This window comes from Poecilia mexicana, unplaced genomic scaffold (assembly GCF_051168715.1).
Source record: "Poecilia mexicana isolate PSO_F unplaced genomic scaffold, ASM5116871v1 scaffold_19, whole genome shotgun sequence".
Classification (NCBI taxonomy): Eukaryota; Metazoa; Chordata; class Actinopteri; order Cyprinodontiformes; family Poeciliidae; genus Poecilia; species Poecilia mexicana.
In genome coordinates this window covers 8,321,385-8,348,313 of record NW_028263388.1, presented here as the reverse complement: position 1 = coordinate 8,348,313, position 26,929 = coordinate 8,321,385, and the positions used below count along the sequence as shown (strand labels likewise).

The following is a 26,929-nucleotide window of genomic DNA, read 5'->3' as shown; positions in this document are numbered from 1 at the left end:
AAAAAATCATAAATCTTCAAAATTAAGCAAAAAAAAAAAAAAAAAAACGCAGGACGAGTGAAGTTTACTCATCTGGGCACTAGATGGTGATAGAGGACCTTGAGATGAAAAACAGTTTTATAATGTATAAGGTTGGGATTGTCTTTCTTTTGACACCTTTCCAAATGAAACACCTTTTTATTTTTTATTGTAGAAATCACCAAGTGTTTGCTCAGTTTTTCTCTTTGGCAGAGAGATTCTGTCAAAAACTGTAGGGAACTACCCAGTTCAATAGCCAGACATTCACTTAACCCCCCCCCCCAAAAAAAACCCTACTTTTGTTTTTCTTAATTTGCACAAAAATGTAGAGACTGTCATCTTCTAAGAAACAGAAGGAAAAACAAAACGTGGTATTTCATGACAATTCACCTGTTTTTATTTGTGCACATACATCACAGAGTGTTCGTATGTACAAACATTTCATAGTTCCATATGTACAGTAATCACTGAAGCATCACATGAATACAAAGCAAGTTAAAGCCTGCTACATATACTTTAGACCCAGCATTATTCACATTCAAAAAACAAATACATTGTATTTATATGCACACTTCAATCCAGATGATGTGACATTTGGATATATTTCACTGGCCTGCCATATCATAGTTTACACAATAAATCACCAAAATCGGTATAAAAAGAGATTAATACTGCTATAACTTTTGTGAGAGATAGGAAAGTTTGTTGTATAAGCTTACATACATTGACATTAACATTATATTTGGCTAAATATATGAAATTGCTCTTTGAAGATGTTTCTTTTTTTGCCAACGAAAACATGACACAGAACTATTTTTTTAATAGCTGAGAAATAGAATAAAACCCTAAAAATATAAATACAGTATAATGTGTTTTGTGACACCTTCAGATTAGGTTCAATGTAAGGAAACACCAGGACGACAAGTGAACCAAATGGAGTAATTCCCTTACCTATATTAAAATGACATTATGTCAACTTATCTTGTTCAAATTATGTCAATAAGTCCACAAGCTAGATGTATACCACCTCCTTTTTAAGCAGATTTTAGCAACTTAAATTATCTCGAAATAAAAATATTTATATCGCTAGAATACAGCGCTAATTAGGGAATATTAACAGTCTCGACGTTTCACATCAAACACTTGCTACGTCCGTGTATTAACGCTGACTGAACGTGGCGGCTGCAGTACCTTACCAACTCCGCTACACCCCTCCAGTGCAGTCTAACTCCATCGGGAATAAACATTTACATGTACCAAGATGTTTGTTTTTGTGCTTTCAGGGTTTTATACTTGTTTGGAAATTACCCCGGGCTTTTCCATCTGCTGTTCCCCCACATCAGCGGTCGAAGCTAACAAGCTAACAAGTTACGACTAGCTTGTTAGCTTCGATGCATTTCATTTTTCCACGTGCTCACAAGGGATTAAAAAGCAATTAACTTCAAAGAACCTTAATTAATAAAACTCTAAGCTAACCCTTTACAGTTCCTGTGGAATTTAACTGTAACCATACTCATAAATGGTAGGAAGATTTTAAAAAGGTAAACTTTTTACAAAAAATTCTGGTATTTTCTTAACATCTGCATAGTGCTAAATATGCTGACTACATCCTGTACTTCCATAATTCCCTCTTAATAGAGAAAAATAATTGTTCCTGGACCCATAAGGACTTCTTTCAGTAATCTGTCCTGCACACTACCCCATGTTTCACAATGAGCAAACACACCCACACATTGGCACGAGATAATAAAAAAAGTCAGGAAGCAGCAACTGATTACAGTTCAGTACTTCTAATAAGTTTTCATTCCTTGCATCAAAAGTACTATGGTAGTTTGGAGATTATAAAGAAAAACACTTTAATTCTGCATCACTTCACTTTTACAGTCACAATTTGAAGGAATGTCTAGAGTCCATTTTATCACAAGAACGCACAGATTAAATTCACGGAGAATTCTGCCTTTAAATTATGTGAAGGCAGAATAGTTTGGCTTGTGGTTGTGAGGAACCTCTATGTTTTTTCATATAGACATAAAAGTGCCAAAGAAGGCAGCAATGTTCCAAAGTACAGGAGGCTATGAAACAATTTCACACATAAGAGATATTGTAAATTATAATGTGAAGATAATTCACAGGAAAATGTGAATTATCTTCACATTATCAAAGATAAAAAAAGGCAAATTACAAGTCTGTCTTTTCACAGAAGATGATGGATGCGGCAGATATAGAGGTTGCAGTGATTGGTTCTGGGCGGACACTACATGAGGCTTTGAGTGAATCACTAGAAGGAGCCAATGAACTCCACGTTTTTCACAGATAGGCTGTCTTCCATGTTACCATGAAGTTAAGTTCTAAGTTCCGCTTTCATTTCCTTCACTCCTTATGTTGAAATCAGTATTTTTGCAGAAATTGAGAAGGATTCAAAAGCACTTATCACGAGCCAAGGCTGAGATGCTTTTTATACTGTCTCTGTGTGACCTTGGGAAAGACCATAGCAGCATTGGAGACCTGCTGCTGTTGCTCCTTAAAGCCGATAATGGAGGTAGTCGGAGAGCCGAGTTTGCGGTAAAAATGCGATGGAGGTTGGGGTTTGGAGCAGCGTTCCATCGTAACCAGTGATACAAATGTCTGTTGCTGGTTTGGCAATGCCAGCTTCTTTAAGGTAAGTGTCACAGTAAGTGGTTGGCTCGAGTGGCTCGTGAGTAAAAGTCTTTGTGGCTGCATCACATAACCGTTTTGTGCACAGAATTAAAGCTAGGGTTAGAGTCTTTACCACAACCCCCAGAGAGATATAGGCAACTAAATCCTTGCCACATAAACTGGAATTTCTTTTTTCTGTACAGGTAATACAAGTCTCAGTAGAACAAACTGCATTTCTAAAACCATTTTCCCATCCCCTGAAGTTGGCTCATTCTACTTGGAAAATACATTCATTGTCTGAACTCCAATTTGTTTGGATTTTACCAACTGAGTTCAGAACTGGCTCTCTTCCAGGATCTCCTCCATCGTCTCCCCCAGCGTCATCTCACCATCACTACTGGAAAGACTCTTCCTGGTAAGAAAGTCGAGCCCTGCTGAGTCGTAGCCCTCAAGTCCCTGGCCTTTAAGTGGCCCGAGTCCAAGAGGCCTACTTCCCCCTTGCACTGCCACTTGGAGGAGGTGTGGGCGAGCCGTCGAAGCGGCGCCTTCGCCATAGGAGTCAAACTGCCGAGAACGCTTCCTGTGCTGCCGCCGGGTGCACTTCCAAAGGTGCTTGAGATTTGCTCCTCGAAAACAGGTCCGGACCTTGAAGTGGTTTGTGAACAAAAACAGTTGCCAGCGCTTTTTCAGCTCAGTTTGGACCTACAAGAAAACAGCATTTTTGGTACATTACTACACCATGGTATTCGCTGCAAGTTTGAGTCTTTTTCTGTAACTTTTTACATAAGCAGCTAAATTTCTCAGTAGTAAGTTTGATTACAGTTTTGTAGCTGTGTGCTTGTACAAATGACATTTCTCTTTAGAGAGTAGCCCTCCCTCTCACATTAGCAGTAAGCTACAAGTAACTTAAAGTTTTTAGAGCTGTAACAGGACATCTTAAATGTCCGGGAGAGTTACGACACATTTGGCTTCCCGTATGTCTACCCCTTGCACTCCACTGAAACCACTGATCACAATCCAGAACCGCTTTCAGACTATTGATTACAAACTGTTTGGTTGGTTCTAACCTCATGTCTGTCATTATTATTATTAGCTTTAGTGTGGGAACATTACCATCTATCATGGCGGATACCAAAATAAAAGAAAATTTGATCTATTTAAAAAAAAAAAATGTTTATTGCCGATATTTTTTTCCATATAATTTGCGTCCACCAAACTGTGATGGCATAGATTGATACATGTACTGCTACACCCAACCTAACTACACCTTCCTCATATAGAACGATACTGTGACCAAAACCATACCTCTCCATTAGCAAAACAGTACAGGACAGCAACCAAGAATCCCTGAAAAATGCATGGGGCAAATTTTAGAGTAGGATGATGTTGGTGAACAAAACCAAAATGAACTCTCTGTGTACAAAAATGATTGTTTTTGTACTACCTGGAAGGAACTGAGGGTGAGGTTAATGAAGTTCCGGGCATAGCGGCTGCTGCCCTCCATACATTCGTCTATCAGCACTGTGAAGACCACTTCATGGATTCCCAGCAGGGGAATCAGCACCAACGTTGCCCTTGCCAAACTGCAGAGTACAAACAGGCCGATCAGATTCATTATAATTTAGCTAGGCAGAATATACTGCAGTAGAAAAAGGAAAGAAGTTTCTGAAGTATGTACACTGGTTTTGTTCCCTTGGTGACATTTACACCCACAGTTTATGGGTGTGACATTTAAATTTGTGATGTGGGATTAACACTTTACCACCATATTTAAATCAGGAACCTTATATACATTGGAGCTAAATGTCAACGTCAAACTTGTTTTCCGAGAGTTGGCTTCAGTGGCTTGAGTACCTGTATCTGTAGTCGGTGAATTTCACCTGATCGGCTTTCAGCTTCGACAACAACAGCATCAGAATTTTGATGAATATGAAGAAAATGACCTGCAAAAACATATTAATGGTATATTTAAACGCATTGCATTGGACTAGAGTGTAAAATGACCAATAACGTCAAACATGACAGTTAGGACGCCTTTATTAGCAATAAAATAGTAAATATCAAATATGCTTGTGATTATAGCTGCATCACCACATCGTCACATGATTCTCCTTTACAGCAATCATCCAGATTAAGCTAAGCATTGTTCAATCAAACAGAAATCTAGTTAGTTTCTGAAGTCAACTTGACCACAGAGTGGCCTGAGGAACATCCCTTACCAGCACTGACAGAGTAATCGGGCCTCTTATTATCCACCAGAACCATCTGTTCATGATTGACCAGCACCTTGAGAGAGAAAGAAGCGCCAAGTGTGAACGGAGGGCATGGTAATCATTTCAAGGAGAATCTTGGACTCCATGCGTTCAAACACTCACCCTGTGTTTTCATACAGAATCTTAACCACGGTCCACGGCGTCACGAATAGGACGGGAGTCCCTGGAACATGACAGAAGCAAGATATGCTGATTTCCCAGAGTACATCAGCTTAGAGTTGGATCTTAGAGGCTTTAGATATGTCAATTCTGTTACAGTGCAAATATTTTTGTTTTTAGTTGTTATGCGTTTACTTTTAAATGATTTTATTCAGTGATACAAAGGTAATAAAAAGTAAGAAAATGTCTCATAATCATGAGTTCTTCCAGGCGTAACAGGGTGTAAATTCAGGAAGGCTCTTTGGGTGTTTAACCAACGGACTGTCCAACAACGCACAATTGATGGTGATTTAAAGAGCCCAATGACACCAATTCTACATAGTAATTATAAAAGTATAGACTAACATTTTTAAAGCCTTGCTTCCCCGTAACAAAGCATGCACGCGCCCATGACTTACCCCATCCTAGCAGAATGTATTTCTTCAACAGGCACCTCTTGGTCAGCACTGCAGTGAAGAGCAGCGTGTGAAGGAAAATGGCCTCCACCAAGAGCCAGAAATAATTACATGCCACAAAGTACTCCATGCACACTTTGGAGAACTTGCACAGCAGCACTATCTGTTGAGAGAGAAGATCGAGCTGAAGCGGTACGTTTTGGACGAATGAGGCAAAAGTTGTTCGAGTCAAACTTGCTTCTACATGAAAAACAAGGCAGTGCAAAGAGTACCGCAGAGCTGGAGTAGGAGTTCCACCCGGGGTCGTCCTTGGGCAGGTTGGAGTACATGAGATGGAAGATGATTTCCTTCGAAATGACGGCGGCCGCCCGCAGGATGAATGACACAAACAGGTTCATGTGGATGTAGTTTCTGGTGCAGTGGAGCTTCCTGGTAAGCAGATACGGGAGCATTGATCGGAACTTCCTGCGCAACTCTAACAGCATTAACCAGGGCGCTGGCCGTAGTGTAGGAGGAAATGGAAATAATGGAGCTACAGGTAAGACTGCCTCGTGGTTTGTAACGTTGTTAGTGATGACTGATCAGCTCAATGGTCTTGTTAATCACTCGCTGCTGTCGCTCTCCATATGTTTGAAGCGAGTGAATGCGCAGCATGGCCCCGCTAAAACACAGATGAAAATTACAACTTCCACACATGGACAGGCTTCTTCGAAAAGGCCAAAATCCATTTTCCCTTAAAATGACCGCGGTGAGAAAGACGGCTGGTGTTTCTGACCCAGAGTTTGTCTTCCAAACATTCAAAGTTGAGCTAAAGCACCGACTTGTCCAATGAAAGTGCTAACTTTATCTATATGACTAACGGAGTCACCCTCCAATACCTACTGACCTCAGCATGCCCATGAGGAGAGTGGCCAGAATGAGGGAGAACAGCGACAGGGAATAGCCAATGACTGAGATGAGCCGGAGGGCGGAATGGCGCAGCAATTCGTCCTCCTGGATGCAAAATACAAGAGATTTAACACGCTAACAATAATCTAATTGTCATGAAATTGGCTTGTAGATTCATTTGTAAAGACAAAGTGAAATTTGAAAGAGTAACGGTTCTTAAAACAAAGGAAAATCCCACTACCTTGTCTTTAAAGTATTGGTCCTCCTTACATTCAGAATCATCTCGCCAGGGATCTGAGGAGTTCTCCATCTTTCTCCAGCTGCCGTTCTCCAAGCATTCCCGATACGCCCTCCTTTTACCGTCTGAAGCAACACGAGAAAAAGCGCAACAAAAACGGTCAATGTCATTTTTGACACAACAAATCGATGAGAGGAAAAAACTTTCAATGCATTTCAATGAGCTCTTTAGCTTCTGATGGGTATTTACACAAGTTTTATCGGGTAACGGAGTTTAAAATGTTGAAAAGAAAAAACCAAAGAGGTTGGAAATAGAGTACAGACCACTTTTTTCAGTGTTAACATTTAAGCGTAATAAATTTTAGGTGTAGGAAACCCTGAACATTAGCCAACCTAAGGCAAACGTAGATTTGAAAGTAATATTTTTAAAAGTTTTAAACATCCATCTGCACTAAAGACACTCGTTCCTGAGAGGAGAAAGCATGGTGATAAACGGCGACACCCGTTCAAAACGAATCAACGGTGAAAGGAAGCATGGGAACTCAGACTAACAGATTCATCCTCATAGATCAGATTAGGTGTTAAACACGTTACCCTCGGTGATCCACGGTAAGAAGGGAGGACAGGGGACAGACACATTCCCCGGAGATGAATGGGGCCAGCACACAAACATATCGAAACTTCCTTTACAGTAGTTGCCTAAAAAAAGAAAAGGAACATTATGTATAGGAAGTCCGTCTGAGATGCATAAATCACCACCGTTTGCTCACCATTTGCTGGAAAAGGAGCAGAAGTCAGGGTGCTGTTGCAGTTTTCCCAGTACTCCGTGCGTTTAGAAATGAGGCTTTCGAGCAACGAGGCTGTCGCTTTCTGCAGTCACAGCAAAAGAAGAGAAAACTCATAAAGCTGGGTTTCTCAATGTTTTATTGGAAAACAATTTCCAGGAATTGGATAAAATAAATATGCCTTTACTTTCCACTTCCTAAGGTAACAGTAATATGCACTCATGACGGGTGTTTTTATTTTTCTGGCAAAAATCCACTGAAAGCATCGACAGTGATGATGATTAATTAGAAGGGATCGAAATACAACATGAAACTTTTTGTGGAAAGCTTTTTGTTTTCCACTAAGGCAGTTGGAGTTTTTATTGTGACGCTTTTGAAAAGGTCTTAAATGGTTCTAAACGTGAAGAAATGAAAATCAAAACCTTGAAAAGCGAGAAGTGTGGCTGTTGATTATAATTGGGAAGCATTTTGCACACAAATAAGCGTGTAAAATGTATAGTTCCCCCCTGCGTCACGACAGAATTACAGGCAGAGTTACTTTAACTTCAATTCTCCTTCATTTTTAAATTTTTCCAAATTGCATGATGGACTGATCATCCCAGACCATCAAAAAGAGCTTATATTCTCAAATGGTCAAATATTTACCAGCTGATTCAGAATAGCTTTAATTTGACTTGAGATTAGCTAACGTTGTAATTCAGTTGTTGCCTGGACATTTAAGCAGCATTTACATGAATTAGGTATTGACAGTGCATAGTTCGGTAAACACGAGGTTCAGAGACGGGACAGATGGTGTTTGAGCTCAGGATACCAGGAGGAATAAATTGATTGGTCCGACATTTTATATTCCCCAATGCATCTGAAATAACAAATTCCTTACTGACTTACATAAAAATAATCAGAATCCCTGTTTGGAAGTATGAAAATAAAAGGAACCAATAATCACTTACAGTGAATAAGGTGCCAGTTAAGCAGCTGACCGATAGCAAAAGCAGATGGTCTGACTTTTTGACCAGATAATTCCAGCTTGATTTATTATTCTTACGCTACAAAGACTTGAATTGTAAAGAGGTAAAATATATTCAATAATATATGCAATAGGTTAATGAAAACTCTAAACTTATCAGGTGTTTATTCAGCATTTTTAAATAAATTCAGGTGAATTGAATTTATTCTTCAAGTGTGGAAATGAAGCACAATTAACCCCTGTGTCACATATTCTAGTATTAAAGGCTGAAACCTTCCTGCAGCCAACATCTAATTTACCTTAATTTACTTGTGAAGATCAAAGCAATATATAAAACGTGAAAAGACATTAATTCCAGTCGGTTGTCTTGTAAAGGTGTAACATGTTATCTACAGGCAACGATCAATAGCAAACTCATTTAAAACTTTCTTTATATATACTTTCATATTTATGATTACTTGTACTGTAAAGTGTTGATGCTATTGAATATTTAACAAATGGTTATGAAATAAATGTTCAAATTTAAATATATATATATATATATATATATATATATATATATATATATATATATATATATATATATATATATATATATATATATATAATTTTTTTTTTTTTTTAATTAGATAGTTTTTCTTTGCTGGCATCAGTAAAGGTTACATCTTGGTGAAAAACACTCGAAACAAAATGGTGGGTTTTTCCAGTAGATTTTTGTATCAAAACCTGGACAAAAGTCCTTACAGATGTATATTATTTAACATAAAAAGTGTATGTAAAAAATCTGCAAAAAACTTCAAATAAATAGGTGTTACTAATTCCCAACAGATCAAAAAACATGTTTTTGTCTTGATGGGACATTTCTGTGTTTTGTTTTCATTGACTGATCTCATATAAATTGATTCTGCAGTATCTAAATTGGTCCACTAGGTGGCAGTGTTTGATCAGGATGGATTTCAGTGGCAACGCGAAAACTGAGACCAATAATCAGACCATTTACCAAATGATCTCACTTAAAGATGAATGCCAACATTTATTTTTTCTCATACTATTTGTGTAAATGACATTCATTATAATTCTGGCTTGTTGTGTTTGACCTGGTTTGATTAAAAATCAAAGTTCCTCTCGTATTATGACCAGGCAGTCCTGATTTTCTGTTTCTTGTGAGGTTAGCGCAAAGGCAGCATCTAAACCTCAAACGCTGAGGCTCACTCGGATCTCTGTTCTGCTAGAAAGTTCATGTGTGAGCTGATTGATAGAGCGCAGCCTGATCCAAAACTCACTGACAAAAACCATTCAGAAGGAAAAAATAACCAAGACCTTTCAGTCTGGTATTCCAATAGGAGATTAAACTTGCACATCAATATATAGTATAATGGGAGCTCTTTCACCTAAAAAAAATTTATTCTATCATTTGAAAAGAACCAACAGAGTTAACAAAAGGAGTTAAAGATGATTCTTTGGTGTTTTATGTCTCATAATCCAGTTTTAAACGCCTCGCTGGCACACTACCTGCTTGCTGACGACCATTAGAAGTAGAGGAAGCAGGAGTTTGATCCTCTTGTGCTGGGCTGCCAGCAGGTTTGGCATGGTGCTGGAAGTTCACATGGAAAGCAGCTGATTCTTGCTGTCTTCGCTGATCCCACGCCTCATACCTCCTCCACCGACTCCTCAGGGCCCTTTGCTCATTCCAACTTCCTCCCGGCACAGTGGAAGGTCAAGGTGTGGTTGAACTCGCTTGTTCTTTTACGTAAAATCCTTTTAAGAACCAGTGGGGGTTTTGGTTGGAGGGTGATCATCGAAAACCATGGTGTGGTGCTCACTCAACCGGGTTTCCAGCTTTAGGTATTAAAAATGTCTTCTGGATCCAAAAATCCGTGGAGGGAGTGTTTGAAGGACATCTGAAAGCGGCTGGTCGCAGAGCAAGAGGGTTATCGGTGATGAAGACCTCATCTTTCCATGAGGAAGAGGCTGTGAAGGCTGTACTCCCTATAGACTCGGCTCAGCTGGGAGCAGACGGAGCGCCTCTCCCACCCCGTCAGCCCCTAACCAATCAAGACAAGTTCCTGAGGGAGCTGCCTGTATAACTGTACTCGCTGCTGTCCAGGAAAACTGATCACACAGAAGCAAATGATCACCTATAAAACCTACGATTAAAGGTTTATCATTCCCAGAACTACCAACTATAAAAAAAAAAAAAATCATAATACAGCCATGCAAGCACCAGTAAATACCACCTGTACTCTGGAGAGACGGGGAATACACTGAGCCTTTCCTTCTGTTTAACTATCCCACTTAGTTAAGGGGCATCAAACAGCATCTCTGACACTAATGGGGATCTTTGTTTAAACCAAGTGCACTGAAGCCAAACACAGGGGAGAAAATGGAGGAGCAGAGCGCCAGAGGTGCCAGCGCAGGGCCGGATGTCGTGCATTAAACTTCTTTTACAAGCAGAAGCCTTTATTAATTATACAACAGTATATGTAAGATTGTTTCCGAGGAATAAGGTGTACTAACTATTTTTTTGGGTTGTTTTTTGGTGTAAATGTTTGCATACTGATGTCTAAACTAATCTTTTTGTTTCAATTGCAGGTGCACAACAAAATTTGACTTTGTTTCCATTAAACAAAAAAATGTCAACAAAAATATTTTTTTTGGTTTTTTTTAGACTGAGGACACTCTAGCCCTGATAATGAATCTCACTCCGCTAGTTTGGGATGAAATCAGTGAGACTGTTCTGTTTTTTGAAATATAAATACTGAAGAACCAAAGATTCTGCTCTATAACTTTATGTATACAGCTTCACTGTTGCCTCTCCAGTTTGGCCTGGCGTCTTCGGTGGACAAACAAAAACTTTAATTTATCCATCACAACTACAATTTCTAACATGATGGAAATAGTAGTTGATATATCCCTCTCTCTTATGAAATCTACAATCGTATCCTTTTGTTCACACTTAACGCAAGACTTTTAGTCTTACACCAGGCCACAAAGTGGTCCACCAGCTCTCTTTCCAAAGCCTGTTGTCCATCTCAAACACAAGCCACAACTGGATGTAGATGACTCTACATCTGCGATGTAGAGTCATCCAGGAGTTTGACTTGTACTATGAACCTTGTATCTACAAAGTGAAAAGGAATAGAGAGTGTACAGTCTCCTGTGGTGATCGTTTGTTCAGAAACTATCTTTTAATCTTCCAAAATGTCTCATTTTCATCAGGAAATTGTTGAGCCAACCGCCTATGAAACTGTAGTTTCTGGCATAAAATATCAGACCAAATTGTGTCGACTGCAATCTAATCTTGAGTTTAGCTTGCTTTCGCATAGTCCGTCTCCCTTTTGGAACACCTTTTTGTTGTCCAACAAGTCTTCCAGATCACTGGTTATCCATGGTTTATTATTGGAGAAGTATTCCACTATTCTGGAGGGGATGAGGTGTTTTTCCACATTATTTTAAAACCAAAAACAAGATCTGTTTTTCCAAGAGCAAGTCTTCTTTCATAAAGCAGCTGAAAACTGTTAAAATGTAAATGCAAAGACTGAGGTGTTGTTAAAATCTCCACAACTTGCCACTCACTCATTGGCATGTCACGTACTTTGACCACAACTCCTGTTGCTAACATAGCACTTATCGACTCCTACTGTAGATAATATGAATACTTAAAGTTAACAGCTTAATATATTGACTGTTAAGACCACGATTCACGTCATGTCTTGGATTACGCCATCTTTTGTTGACGAGCACTTCTAATCTTCCTTGCTAACATACTCACAAGTTATCAAGAAATGTCCAAGGCTTCAGTGGCCCTGTACACACAGAGACCAGCAAGGTATATCTTTGTAAATTATTAAGAAAAAATGTGTGTTCACATGACAGAATGTTTGGGATGGAAAAAAGAACCCAAAGTAACGTTAGCTGACACCAGGGATTCTCTAAAAACAGCCTTCTGTAGCTCTTCAAGATGATTAAGGACAACAAAATCCTATTTTTAAAACCATTCCCACTGTAAATCATAGAGGTGGGTCAATGATTATTTTAGGGTGTGTGAGTGACACAGGCACAAGGAACTTGGTCAAAACTGATGGCAAGATGGAGACAGAAAGTTACCAGAAAACATTGGAGAAAAATTGGTTTTTGTCAACCGGATAAAAGCTGCATATGATGTTGTTGGACTTCCTACTATAACAATAATTCAGAACATAGGACCAAGTCGTCATTGGCAAAAAACATTGAGGTTTTCTAAACTCAGTATCAATGAGGCACTTTGGGGAAGATCTCAAACGTGCAGTTTGTGCAAAACAGCCCAAGAAGTTACAGGAACTGGAAGCTTTTTGCCAAGAATGGGAGGATTTACTGAAAAAATGAAGTGCCTCATCCTCAACTATCACAAGAAACTTCAAGTTGCTGTTGATGTCAAAGGGGCAATGCACAGTTCAACATCTAGGTTATGTAACCTTTTATCAGTCATGTGGAAAGTTTCTCTTGTCAATAAGATTGAAAAAGAACAAAAACAGTGGATATAAAAGGGCTTCATACAACTACTGACCTATAAAACCTAAATTAAAATTATTAATTTTCTCCTAAAAATGTCAATATTTGCCAGATTATGTTAACCGTAAGTTTTGTGAAAACCCTTCTGATTATATGAACAACAACCAGTGATAAGGGGAAGAAAGAAAAGTTTGAGGGTCAAGCTTCTTCATCAGCTCCTCAAACTGTTCCTGTCTGTGGCACTAGCTAAGCTCAGTTCATGATATCAGAGACAAACATAACAAATACTTATGACTGCAGGTGAAAATGAAGAAGCAAGGCGATTCAAAAGCAAAGGCAATATGCCTGAGGTGTGTGAACCGAAAAAAAGATACTTATCTGTTTTAAAGTGAAGGGATAAACCTCAGCGATGCATCATGTGGAACGGTAATTTAGCTTTTATTCCCCGGTGATAAAGCGTTTAAAAGTTTCTTGTGGAATGAATGTGACAACATCCACTTCCAGAAAAAAAAAAAAAAGATATGGTAATATATATGGCAATTACTCTGGAGTAACGTAGTGTTGAAATTACATTTCTTCGGCTCTGGAAGCAAGACAATATAGAGCACTGATTGGGTCATATATCCTCGCTGTGTGGCTGAATAGCAGAGGTTGAAAATGAGGTTCAGGTTACAGAGAAAATACTGAACATAGATCAAAAACCTCATAAATCGGAACATTTTAGATAATAGAGAATCGGTTTCAGGTATAGCCACGGGTGTAGGGCGTGGCGACAGACGCGTTCAGCGTGAGGAAGACGAGTTTAAGATCCTTTTTATGCTCATTTCTGGGGTTCATAAATCTCGTGGTCAAAGATTAGTTCGATGAAGTTGTGAAAAACTAAGCCGTGAAACAAATTTATACGTCAAGCTCTCACAGCCATTGATGTTGATGTGCGTCATAACGTAGTAAGATATATGAATGTCCAGGTGGTGACTTTGTTTTAGTAACGGTGTGGATTTCCTTCACGTTTTTCAGATGACAAAATTTTCCATTTAAAAGTATTTGTTCACTCATCTAAATTTAATTAATAACAATTCCAATCTCTTCTGCTGTCAAGGCAGAATCAGCCCAAGGTAAAAGTGAATTAGGATGCGGCATGGGGCCCCCAAACCAGAAGAGGCATCCTGAAAATCCTTGAATTTCAACACAGATCACAGATCAGATGTTTATGTACAACGGTAATACTGTTCAGTTCAATTTGATGGTTTTGGCATGGATAAATTAAAAGTGGAAGCAATTCGGTGGTAGGCCAAGCAAAACCAATGCTGATGTGCAGAGGTTGCCAACTTTCTGTCGAGTCACCAGACCTCCAAACTTCATGTTGCCGTTAGATTAGCTGTGCGTAGAGAGATTCATGTAATGGGTTCAACTTCATTCAAACCTCGCTTCACCAAAGACTCTGGAGTGATTAGTCATGCCAGGCTGTCTGGAAATCCAATGGTTGAGTTTAGAGTTTGTCAGTTTCTAGGAGAACGGTAATTGTTTGGTTTGTGTCAAGTGTAACGTTTAGTGCAGAGGGGGTTATGTTGTGGAGCCGTTGTTCAGGAGTTGAGCTTAGATCCCGTAGTTCCAGCTGAAGAGATCTCTCAATGCAAGACATTTTGGACAACTTCATGCTTTCCTCTCTGTGGGAACAGTTTGGGAAAAGGCCCCTTCCTGTTCCAACACGAGAAGGATATGAATACTTTTCCAAGTGCCAGTTTAAGGGAAAGGGAATATGTGGGGGGAAAAAAAAAATCAGCTGTGACCCAGTGTTTTTAGTGAAATACAGCCAGTTGGGACAGACTTGACTGGATGGGGCATTCAGCAGACAAGGCAGTCTGGTCTGCTCATCTGTTCTGACTCACACACAGGCACAGTTGCAGAGAGGACGGTTCTCCAGGTGCATTTGTCCGGATAATCATGATTGATAATGAAGTGCGTCAATGGAGTATCAGTTGGGGCTGCAGACCAATTATGTCATCTTATAGGTTTTATGTAATGCATATGTGTCTATTTAGAGCAAGAAAAGAACTATGTCATGCTAACTACTGAGACACAATTACCTTGTTGACGTCAATTGTAATGTATTTCTGCCTGAGACTGGTCCTTGTTTGAGGATGTACCACACAAGTCCTTTGGGCTATAATCACAAAGGACTGACTGGAAACTAGATTTGGTAGATGGATTTTAGCTTCTCTTAACACACAATCTAGGGATCTAGGGAAATTTCCTAAGTATCTGAGAAAATAAATTGCATGGCAAGTCTTTCGAAAATCGACATTGTTACCCCAATTTTCAGCAACAGTAATGCAACTGAATTTATCTAGAAGTATCTAAGAGGTAGCTAGCAAATTTAAATAAAGGCTTACAGATCTGAAAAGAAAGATTGATGTGCGTTTACCTGCAGTAAAAGCTAACCAAGATGCTATGGACTCATGGTTAAGAGTCTACAGCCAATCGAGTGGTTAAGATGCAGTAATCCAAAATTTATCTGTACCTTAAACTGGCATAACTATATAAGTGTATGTAGCTGAATAATTAAATAAGATGGCTACATCTAAATGATAGTTCAGCATTTACTGTATGTAGCAAACAAAGGTTATTAGAGAATTCATCAGTGAGATGAGCCAGGATTTTTCCTTGGAGCATGTTAGAGGCGTCGGGTTGAGAACCCGGAACCAGACTGCAGCAGGCTAAAACATAAACACGTCATTCTTTAATAAGGAAACAATTTTTCTGTGGCTTCTTGCCAAACAATCCAACTGTTTTTTTGTTTGTTTTTTTTTTACATATACAAAGCACTTAATTTAACTGCTTTTATGAGGCAGTAGCTAAAAGTTGATCCAGTCTCTGAGTTATCTTTTAAGAGTGATAAGGTACTTTGACTGGACCGTTCTAACACAATGTGACATTCTGTGTAGTTGTGCTGCTGAAAGATGAACTTCCACACTGGTCTCAAGTTTCCAGCAAGATTTCTGCCAGAATTTCACAGTTTTTATCTCAATCTTCCCCAAAACTTTGAACAGCTTTCCAACATGATTTAGCAGTTTTTGTGTTTACAAAAACAGCAGCATCCATTATTACTTCTGTAAACAGTGCTCCGTGTATCCAGTTCTTCTGCACATGCAGAGGACTTCAGGCTCGTAAATCGTTCACACATAAGTCTGATTTTGGTTGCAGTATTAAGTAGTATGAATGACCAAAAAAAAAAAAAGAAAAAAGAAAAAACAACAAAAACTGATTTAATGAAAAATAAACAAATCAGAATCGAGCATCAAAACCTGCTGTGTAAACGTAGCCTAATAGTGTTCTGCAATCTACATGCATCTCAGTATTTTGTCTTTCCTTCTATGCACCTTTGTAGTGCAACAGAATGTAAAGTACAACAGAAGAGAACTAATCCTACAATCAATTCTTGTGCACATAAGGTTTGTGACTCTTATGTGCACAACTTCATGCTTTCATGAAGTAATTGCAGTGCAGTGGGCTTTTAAATCTCTGGGTATGGTGCCGGTTTGTTAGTTATCCAAGCTTTTGAACTCTGGCAACGGATCTTTATGAGATAAAAAGTTGCTATTAAAAACCTTATTTCAAATTGTGTCCTGGGCTGAACAAAATAAGAAACAAGAGAAATTAAACAATCACATCACATTTAGATACATGCGACCAGAAAAAAAAAGAAGAAAAAAAAAAAGAAAACGTATAAAATTTTTCTCTTTGTTCTTGATTATCACTTATTTCAACACATATTACATTTTGGTCATTTTGATGTTAAAATATCTTCGTTTTAAAAAAAATCTGGAACTGACTGGAATATGGGTGTGATCTCGCTTTTGGACAGACAGATGGAACTGTTAATCTGCTTGAAATATTATTAAATAACTTAGCCTCTCTTCCCACTAATCAAACTGACTCTCTGTTATGAACACGGTTACGTAAATCGAGCCTCAGACCCAAACAAACAGCCTGGAAATCAGGGAGTGAATTTTAAGTGAAAGTTGTAAAAAAAAAAAAAAAAAAAAAAAAAAAAGGTCAGGCGCATTTCGCCCCGTTGCACCACCGGCTCAGTGCTAGTCGCCCGCTTGAGCTGACGCCGAGAGATGCTGCTCGAAACGCGTATTAGGCAAGCGACGGCCCGGCTAATGTTTACGATCCGCTCTAAATGGGTTAGAAAGTGTTTAGCAGACACGACAGGTGCTATGTGCGAAGTTTAAGATGTTGCGGTTCCAGTGTGTAAACTGTTTGGGTCTCTGATGCCTGCAGGCCTGCCGCGCTCTGCTCTGGCGGGAGAGCCGCGGCCATTTCTCACGTCCACAGCGCAAACATTTCTCGGTAAAGAGGCTGCATGGTGTGAAGACATTAGGCTGCTGTGTTGTAGTGAAGCAGAAGGAGGAAAGGAGTAATTAATCTGCGCGCATATGCCTAAATATCTCGGTAAACAGCAGCCAGAAAAATGAAACCCGAGTCCATTTTTAGGTGCAGGAGGAAGATAACCCAAATTGGTTCCTGCGCTGCAAAAACACGAAATCTCACCAAGTATTTTTGGTCTAGTTGCTAGTACAAATATCTTAGGAAACTTGAAAGCTAAAACTAACTTAAGTAACTTTTCACCAAGAAATAAGAGCTTGTTTTAAGTCAATAATTCCTTAATATTGGTGAAAAATACAATATTTTCCCCATGTTATAAGAGAAATAAGTAAGACTTTTTTATAAATTATATAAATTTATTTTTTATAAATTATATTTATAATTTTTCAGAGTTAAACAATCAAGGTAGACAAAATAAAGAAAACAATACAACAAAAACAAAAATAAAAACGAGACCAAACAATCAAAACTGGAATAATCAGGATTTGTTGGCTATTGTTAGCTTAAAACAAGCTCTGATATCTTGCTGAAAAGTACCTTGTAAGTTAGCTTAGCTTTATTTCAAGTCTACTAAGATATTTTTTATTAGAAACTAGACCAAAAAAATACTTTGATAAGATTTTATTTTTCCATATTTAGCGGTGGACACTATCCTCTAAACTCTGTCTGCACATGAACAAACACATACAGCAGCACATGCTAACGTCTTCGCGTTGTGTTTACATTCTTCCCCAGGCGGAGAGAGGAGGTGGGTTGGGATCGCAGGAGGGCAAATGGCGGCTTTCAGCCGGAAAAACAAACAGCCTGTAGGTCCGCGGAGAATCAGAGAAAGAGAGAGAGAGGGAGAAAAGGAGCCCACCTGGAGCCTGAGGACACTCAGGAACATCCTGTCCACCGGACGGCTTCAGTCAATAGCAGACAACAGCTCCAGGCATCACATCGCTCCGTAGCCAAATAACAGCATCAGGGCCGCATCAGGGCTGTGCGCGGAGGAAATTGATGTCTGATTCCGCGGACAGAAACACATCAAAGTGGCATCATTGATAATTAAATATCAGCTGATTTCTTTGTCTGCTTTCCTGGAAGTTGGGTTCTGGCAACTGCCTGGTGTGTATGTGACTAATGTGAAGATGGTTTTTGTTTTTTTTCTTGGTGGTTGTTAGTGTAAAACTGACGCTAATTAGCAGGTCTTCTTGTAAGATGCACACTGAAAGGTTTGTGGAGCAAACAAATTTTAATGAAAACATTTTCAAATGATGACTTTCTTTATTTTCATTTTATTAAGTGGGGAAAAATGTCACCTAAATCACTCTGAGGCCTTATTCACATACAGCCCGGTCCTGATAAAAATGAATATTTCTGCCATAATGTCAAAATGTAGCTATGTTGTAAACTGAATGGGATTTAAGTATGGTTTTAATTATGGAGGAAAATTAAAATAGATAATTAACTTTTCCTGTGCCAAGGGAACAAAGATTAGTTTCTGTGGATTTTGTCATAAACATGTGCATAGACAGGAATTGGCAGCACCAGTTGTGTGACAACTTTATTTACAAACTGGAAGAAAGAAAGTATTTTTTTTTTACCATATATCTCTTGGTAAATTTTCCACATTTTTTCTTTTACCATATATATCTTGGTACATTGACACATTTTTTTTATTTAAACAACATAAATTTTCCACTTTTTTGTAACAAGAAAATACAAGAAAAACCTTGTAAAAAAAGTGACAGAAAGTTCCTTCACGTTTCTCTGGTAGTCTTGTCGGTTTTGGCTTGGTTTGCATCGAATGCTTTAGCTACGCCCTGTAGAAACACGGTAGCCACACAAACACCAACCGGAGTGAATTTGACCCGAAGGACCTGATGGAGATAAACGTCTAAGCCAACATAGAAATCAGCAACTTTGGTAGCCATGACACCACATTTCCTGGTGTGACTCATTAGTGACACAAGGAAGGTAAATATGAAGCTAGGATATTGCAGGAGGGGAAATAAAGGAGGGGGGAGTTAAAAATATACGCCTGGTACTTTTCCTACGCCGCTGGGTCTCGCTATCATACTGTAGGGTGTTGCTGGTATATTTTCCACACACCTTTTCCATAAATAGCTGAGGGCACTTTTCAACGGCCGCTGCTGGACACAACATTGGCCAATGAAGCCGTTAACAGGGCTGTGACACACGGTTCAACCCTCTAATACTCTTTCGGCAGTGTGTCCTCGGGGCTGACGCGGTGATCGATGCCTCTCATCCGTCCAACCTGGCATCCGCAACACCACCGCCACTTTTTCCTAAATATGCAGCAGTCACATGTAATCCCAGATTCATACTGGTAACATGTGAGAAGAGGCCGATGCTGGAGATGGAAGGGGGGGAGGAGTAACAGGGGTGGAAGTAGAGAAGACGAAGGGGAGGCACGGGGGCGAGGGAGAGGGATGTCAGCGCAGATTTATCGCCCATTTACATTCTCCCAAACACACACTCAGCACGGCAGTGTAAACACAGGGGCAAAAGACTCCTAAATAACCCCACATGCAAGAACATGGAAGCATTCCACTGATTATTTTTAGGTGCGTTATTATCGTTGCATATTATTAATCCGCAAGCAAAACACAGACCGGCGTCGTTTATGAGCTCACTGACGTTCGAGACGATTTGTTACCGATCGGCATGGATCTTTTTTTTTTTTTTTTCAGTAGTATTGAAAGCGATTCCGATCAATCATTTTTGTTGTTTATGTTTGGGAGGCAGGTTGGAAAATGTCTCACTGCGATATGTGCAAAAGTAAAGACACCCTTTCTTGAACTTCTCCTTTGGTCACATTTCAACCACAATCTTCGATGTATTTTTGGGGCATTTTAAGCAACATGATTCTGAAGTAACATTTCCCTTCCACCACCTTTAGCGATGATTATACCCTGATTTTTTTTGGGATACGTCTCTATCAACTTTGAACGTGAACAGACTGAAGAGTTTAGGTTAGACAGAATTATCAAAATTATTCATATTTGCCGATTGCCAGAAAACTTAGCCAGAACAATTTTTTGTTGTTTTTTTTATTTTGATTCAGAAGTTTACATATGTTTGCTTAGTTTAAGGACAGAATATATATATTTTTTTTATTGTATGACTTGGGCCTAGAACTTTTTTCACAAGTTTCTCACAATAGTTTGCTGGAGTTCTGGTCCAGTCTTGGTCAGGTTTGTAGGCCACCGCCATGTTAGGGGTGTCAGCTCTCTGGTATCGTTTTGCATCTGGGCTACATGGGTTCAACTTTAGTGTCTTCTGATTGGTGGTGCTGTGTTTATGGCCATTTTTCAACAACAGCATTCTTTTCTGAACTTTTCCAGAAAGACCAGACTCTTGGGACGCACCAAAAAAAAAAAAAAAAAGCTGTTGCATCAACAGCTATCAACAAATGTTTTGCAGAATGTTGACTGTAATCAACAGGATGTGCAAGAGAAGGTGGGAAGTTCAGTTCAGCATGCAAAGAGAGATCCACGAAATATCAATTCTAATGAAAAACATGATCCCTATGCTGTTTTTTTTTTCTTCAGCGTTTCTCAAATTCAAAACCAGAACATTTCGTCCTTTCAAGCTTCAGTTTTGTTTTTGCTAAGCCTGGCAGATAACGATCAAATAATTCATATTTCAAACATTTATCTGCTTCCACTGTGGCAACTCGGCGTACACACACACTCCACGCTGCCGGACGTTTTGTTGGCGCGCGCCGCTTCAGCCCAGATACGCTTGCTGCGTTATGTTTGTCCCTCAGGCTCACGCGGAGGAAAACGACAGACCAGAACGCAACGAGAGGCCGCGTCCGTGGGCGACGCGTCCGACACGCGCGTTAAACAAATCATTAGGCTGTGATTGGTCCCGGCGCTTCACTGATGTGAGCTTTAATAATAATTGTGTCTCAGCTTTCCAGGTTTATGAAGCCAGGTATTAATCTGTGGAGGAAATTTACTAAATGCAGCAGGTTTAATGTTGATTTATATTTACATTACATTATTTTTGATTTGCCACTTCACGTTTGATTAGCGGTTTTTTTTTTTTATAGGTTTTGATTAAATAATTGTAAACTGATTTTTAAAAAAATAAAAAAGCAATTTCACTACTGTTTGGACTGTAAATAATTTAAGTCTGAGGCTGAAGTGAACCTGTGGTTCTTAGACTGGGTCTAGTCAAAGCAACAGGGTGGAGCTGCTGCATTTTGGACTTCTAACAAAATAAAGACACAAATTGTGTTTTAATGAATTTATTACATGAAAATATTACATCCCTATAATCAATGGGTGCAAATACAAGAATTACAGAATTTTAAATAAAGCTGGACTAAGTTGGTCCTGACTGTGAATTTTTTGCTAGATTTTCAGCATTTTGTATGAATTTGTTTTGTGATGTGTGAAACCTATAAAAATGTATTATAGAAGTATTTCAAACTGAATAGATTGTGCTCAAAATATTCAGAATGTGAAAAACTCCTGACTAAAAAAAAAAAAAAAAAAAAAAAAGGAAATTTGAGTTTAAAATAAATATGAAAGTTTAACCAAAACAAAATGAAGGCGGTTGCCACTTATTGATAAGATGATCTTCTCACCGCCTTTAGTGTCTTTCACAAAAAAAAGGGGGAAAAAAAAGAAACGAAAAGCAAAAGGAAGCCAACGACAACAGCTCAAGCATCGGTGAGATCAGCACTTAAAAATGTCCCTTCTGCCTTTGCGCACACAAATATGGAAGAAAGACACAGCCTGCCCTCTTTCGCTCAGCGCGTTGGGTCGCCGGAGTGCAGCTCTGGCCTGGTGCTGCATCCAGCCTCCAGCAGGATTAAGAATTGCATATACAGCCGTGATTAAAAGCATTCCAGCTTCGTCGTCCACGGCCAATGAACTCTGAAAGCCTGGAGAGCGCGTCGTCTCCAGTCGGGTTAGTGATGGCGGAGGGTCCGCCCGCGGAGACAGAGCAGAGGCAAACAGAGGGATCAGAGAGCAGCAGCAGCCACAGCGTCAACAGGCATGCAGGGAAGCTGCAGCACCGCTTCCACTCAGGTTTTCTCTGATTCATTACATTCCTGCAGCAGGAATATATGTGACAGAGATCTGAGTAAAGGTGCAGAGTGATATTGGCTTACCACATTTAATTAACTTACCAGGTTAATTATTTCACAGTGAAGTGATGCAGGCTGTTTTAAATTCAACTCATGGGCTTTGAGTCTAAATGAAGCAACAATATTGCTATGATTTACCCAGTTACAGGCTAATTCTGGTCCTTTTCTGTCAAAAATGTAAAACCTTGTTCTCTAAAGCTCAGTGTGGCTTTAGAGAACAAGTTTTGGTTGCACTTTATTTGAAGGGGTGTTGATAAGACTGACATAACATCTGTTATGAACATGAAGGAGTTTTCATGAATGTTTATGACTGTTGTCCTGAAGTGTCATTCGGTAAATAATGACATTTTTAATGGACTTAAGCATTTTTTTTAGTAGAACTTTGCATTAAAAGGGTCATTATTGACTGAATAATGCAAAGTTTTCACTTTTAATGGACTTTTAGTGCAACCTTTAGTGCAAATTTGATGCTGCAAATCCGGCCGGAACCTTTGTATTTGTGCATTTCTGGTACACCCTGTGAATCTGATGCACAAGCGACATCCTCAAAACAAAAACGATGGACGACAAAGACGCTTTTCTTGGTACAATGGGGGTTAATTTTTGCTTTAAAAACCATGATCTGATGGGTTGCTGGAAAAGACTCCAATAAATGGAGTTAGCCTCACCGAAGCTAATCAAGGCTACGTTAGCGTTTCAATGCTAAACACGTTGCAGCAGCACACGAAGAAAAGTTTCTCTAAAAAGTTCCATAAATGATCAAGAGCACCTGAAACATTTAAAAGCTCACTGGGCATAACAGCACTTTGAACCAATCCGATGGGTGAATAACCTAAACAACAGATTAAAACATTAAGTATATTTTTTGTTGTGCTCATATGTCTATCTCTACAAGAATTTAGCAGCAAAACTGGTTTTTGAATTGAAAATGTTGCTGCTTTAAACATTAAAAAATTTTAATCAAGTCACACCACCACTTAATTTATTATCAAATTGAATTAAAAATAATTTTTTGAACGTTTCTATTCATATGTATGTTTAATTTGTTATTAGTCACATATTCTATGCAAACGTGTTTTTTTTTTGTCTCTTTCTTTATATCTGTACTGATATCAGTTGTAGCCACTAGGTGTCAGTAATATTCTTGGTCACACGGTGAAGCTAGAACATATATAAGTCGAAGAAGAAATGGTTGCTGTAGATACGTGAGTGGCAAAGAAAATAAAGCGTCGTTTGATTAGGTAAAACGTCTTCCTACTTTCTCTACCAAAAAACAATATTTATGTAAAATTTCGGCATTTTTGACCATCATTAAAATACTCTTGACAATCGTAGTCGGTCAAAAATGCTGGCTGTTGGAATAATAGCTGCAAAAGCTACAGCGATTATATGCTACAGAAGGAAATCTGTAAGACAAATTTACATTGTTTAAACACGATCTTACTCAAATGTCGGCTTCTAGTGATCTTCCGTTTCATCTGAAAAATGCACATAAACCACAAAAAGTTCAAATTGGATTTCGAGAGCAGCACGGACGGGATTGATGTGACAACTTCTAAGATCCCTCTCTGCTCCGCTCTCTTCAGATCCAGTTGAAGAGGGCTCTTGTTTGTGCTGCTGAACGTGTTAAATTGCTTTCTTCTTGCAAAAAGCCTTCTGCTTAATTTAGCTGTCAAATTTTTTGAAAGGGACAATTTTTTAAGAGGAAAGTTGTTCCAATAAAAGCTTTTTTTCCAGGGAGGTCTGCAGAATGTCCAGACAAACACGGACGTGTTTCTGGAACAGCAAACAGAAGCAGAATGCAGCGAAGCGTTCGCTCAGTGTAAATCCTGCCCCTACATTTTTCTGGGTGAAGATAAGGAGTTCAGGCAAACTTACAGTACATGTATAAACACGTGTTTGATGTGTAAAGTAAAAATAATTAGTCTTTAGTTTAAAGAGATAATTCTGTTATGTCGCAAAAGTGTTAATACCGCTAAAGAGAGTAATATGTCGGAGGTTTTGACTAGGCCTGCAGCACTGAAAAAAAAAACAAACAAAACAAAAAAACCAAAAAAAACTACTTATCCCCAACCACGTTATTTACGGTTCTGCTTTTCTGTTAACCTTCAATGTTTCAATAAATGAGCTGATGTAGATTTAATTTATGAAGGGAAAAACTTTATCCAAACCAACTTGGTCTTGAGTAGAAAATAGCTTTCCCCCTCATGATAAATCATAATTTAACTGTGGTTTACCTTTTTTTTTGGTCCAATTTGACAAGCTACATTCAGGCCTGTTTTTTTAGAATCGATAAGTTATTTACATAGGAACCGAATGACAACATGAAGTAGACCACACAAAGGGCCAGAGTGTTTTCCTAGGACCAATGGGTCATTGTTGTATGAAAATGAGTTGATCTTGTGTTTCACAGTTTCATCAGCTGGGATGAGATTCGGACACACAATACATTAACCTTGAGCAATGTTAGCCCAGTTTCACAGCATGAGAACTCCAGTATTCACTGGGGTTAGGGATCGCTAATATCTACGAATACTTGATTCCTTCTACTACCTGTGCTTCTCCAGGTTTGGAAGTGATGAATTACAGCTGATTTTGTAAAATTCTTGAGTGCTGCCATCTGCTAATATTGCATTGTATGCCACTGATCTGGGACACTTTCAATTCGAGATGTTTTGGCGTTAGCTAAAATAAATGGGTGTCCTACTAGCTTGTTAGCTTACACCACTTTGAGGTTTTATTTACTTTTCAACACAGAGACAGAGATATGACATCTTTCTACAACAGGTGGAGGAACTATTACAAATAATAACTTCACAGAATATAGCTTAAAAAAGAATCCAAATCAATCCTTTAGGTTTACATGTGCACCGTTGAGTAATGTAAGAAAAAGAGGTTGGCATGACCTTGGGCACGGTCCATGTTAGTGTTTCAAGCTTTGATTAGTCGATGATGGTTCCTGATAGAAATCCAGCATCCCTTCGGAATTCCTCAGCAGTGAATTCCCAAAGGTAAACACCATCAATTTTCCCCTCTCCTCTCGGCCCAGATCCAGGCCCCAGGCTCCGATTCTGCTTGCGCCGCTTCTCCCATCCTGCCCAGATTTGGCTACAAGTGTCTCCCACTCAGAAACAGGAAAACTTCATTTTTCTCCCTCCCTTCTCCCCCCCCTCCCTGCTGCAGCGAGCTCGGTTTGACCCCGACCAAAGACGTGACTGAGGATGTGTTTACTCCCAGGAATCCCTTGGTTTAGGTTTGGAAGGTGGGACCGAGCGCCGGACTCTCGTTTCCAGAAGGATTGCAGAGGCTGCTGACAGGCGGTTTCCCATTACATAATGGGAGACAACTGGTTTCCAGCCTCACGGTCATGTTCGCAGAGACAGACTGCAGATCAGTGTCATATGTCAGGAGTTCAACCCTCGCAAACGGTACCGTGCACCTGCATCACCCAGATCCTTCGTTTTTTTTTTTTTTTTTTTAAACGCATCATCTCGGTTTGAGAACTGCTGCTGACTGGAAACCAAAGAACTAAATCGGAAGCTGGCGACTTTAAAGATCCTCCAATGGCATCAGCTAAAGGTCAGCAGGGCGACTTTGTATATGTGGAACGTAAATTTTTTGAAGAGGTTTGTCTTAGTCGTCTGAGGTGTAACGGCGCCCCCTACTGTTACTGCTTAGACCACCTCCTCCTGGCCGAAGTCTCGTTTGTGACAAGATGGAAAATTCGTCTGATGTGACGTTCCGCAGACGCTCGTGTCCAAAGCAAATCCCGCTTTTCCACAGTTCATATGTCACAGGAGTTATTTTAGGTGAGAGTTTTCAGGCTTCTGTTCATCTCGGCACTAAATGTAATTTGTATTCACCGGCGTTTTTCACTTACGCCTCACAGATAAACTTAGAATTTTAACAAACTGAGTGAGGGAAAAAAAAAAATTGCATCCTCATTGTAAAACATGGTGGTGGCAGCATCAGGCTGTGGGAATGTAGGACAATCCGTGAAGAAAATCTATTACAGGCTGAAGAACACTTAGAATTGGAGTGGAGTTTCAGGTTTCATGGGACTATGACCACCACATTTTCACCTATTTGTTTCCATATACATTAATTGCTAGTGTGGATGACGGTGTAGTCAAAGTTAAACATGCAGCTGGGCAACAATTTTCTTCCATACAGCCCCTTTCTATTTAACATGCATTTTTAAATTAGACTTCCTGCTCCAGTAGCATCAGACAATATACAACTATGTTTCCCTTAGCAGTTGCTATGGTGAATGAAGATATGGGGACCTCATTGATGCTGACTTTTTAAAATTTTTATTTTTGAGTTTTTACACCAGCGTAACACAAAGAAGGAGATGCAAAGAGAGAAAGATTGAAATTCGCCATATTAGAGCTGTAAAGTGAAAGGTTTGGGTCTGAATAGTTTCCAGAGGGAGCGCCCCCATGAGTCACGTTCAGCAGAGACTCCATGAAAAGACTTTTAGAAACTCTTTCACTCTTTCTGACACTAAATCAGGCTAAACTTCACACGTTTCAGGTCAGTGGAGGTTATAAAAAGTATTTCTATTTGCAAAATGC

The 26,929-nt window shown here is 39.3% G+C and overlaps 1 protein-coding gene across 1 annotated transcript; it reads right to left on the bottom strand.

Moving 5' to 3' along the window:
• Positions 1 to 392: 392 nt before the first annotated feature.
• Positions 393 to 11,440, bottom strand: glp2r (glucagon-like peptide 2 receptor). Its single transcript, XM_014998744.2, has 13 exons — positions 9,872 to 11,440; positions 7,378 to 7,477; positions 7,202 to 7,306; positions 6,612 to 6,733; positions 6,369 to 6,475; positions 5,755 to 5,911; positions 5,486 to 5,645; positions 5,031 to 5,091; positions 4,875 to 4,941; positions 4,510 to 4,598; positions 4,100 to 4,238; positions 3,961 to 4,002; positions 393 to 3,357 (listed from the first exon to the last, which is right to left on the bottom strand). The coding sequence occupies exons 1-13, from the start codon at positions 9,947 to 9,949 to the stop codon at positions 2,989 to 2,991; spliced, it is 1,596 nt and encodes a 531-aa protein (XP_014854230.2). The 5' UTR covers positions 9,950 to 11,440; the 3' UTR covers positions 393 to 2,988.
• Between the last annotated feature and the right edge of the window lie 15,489 nt (positions 11,441 to 26,929).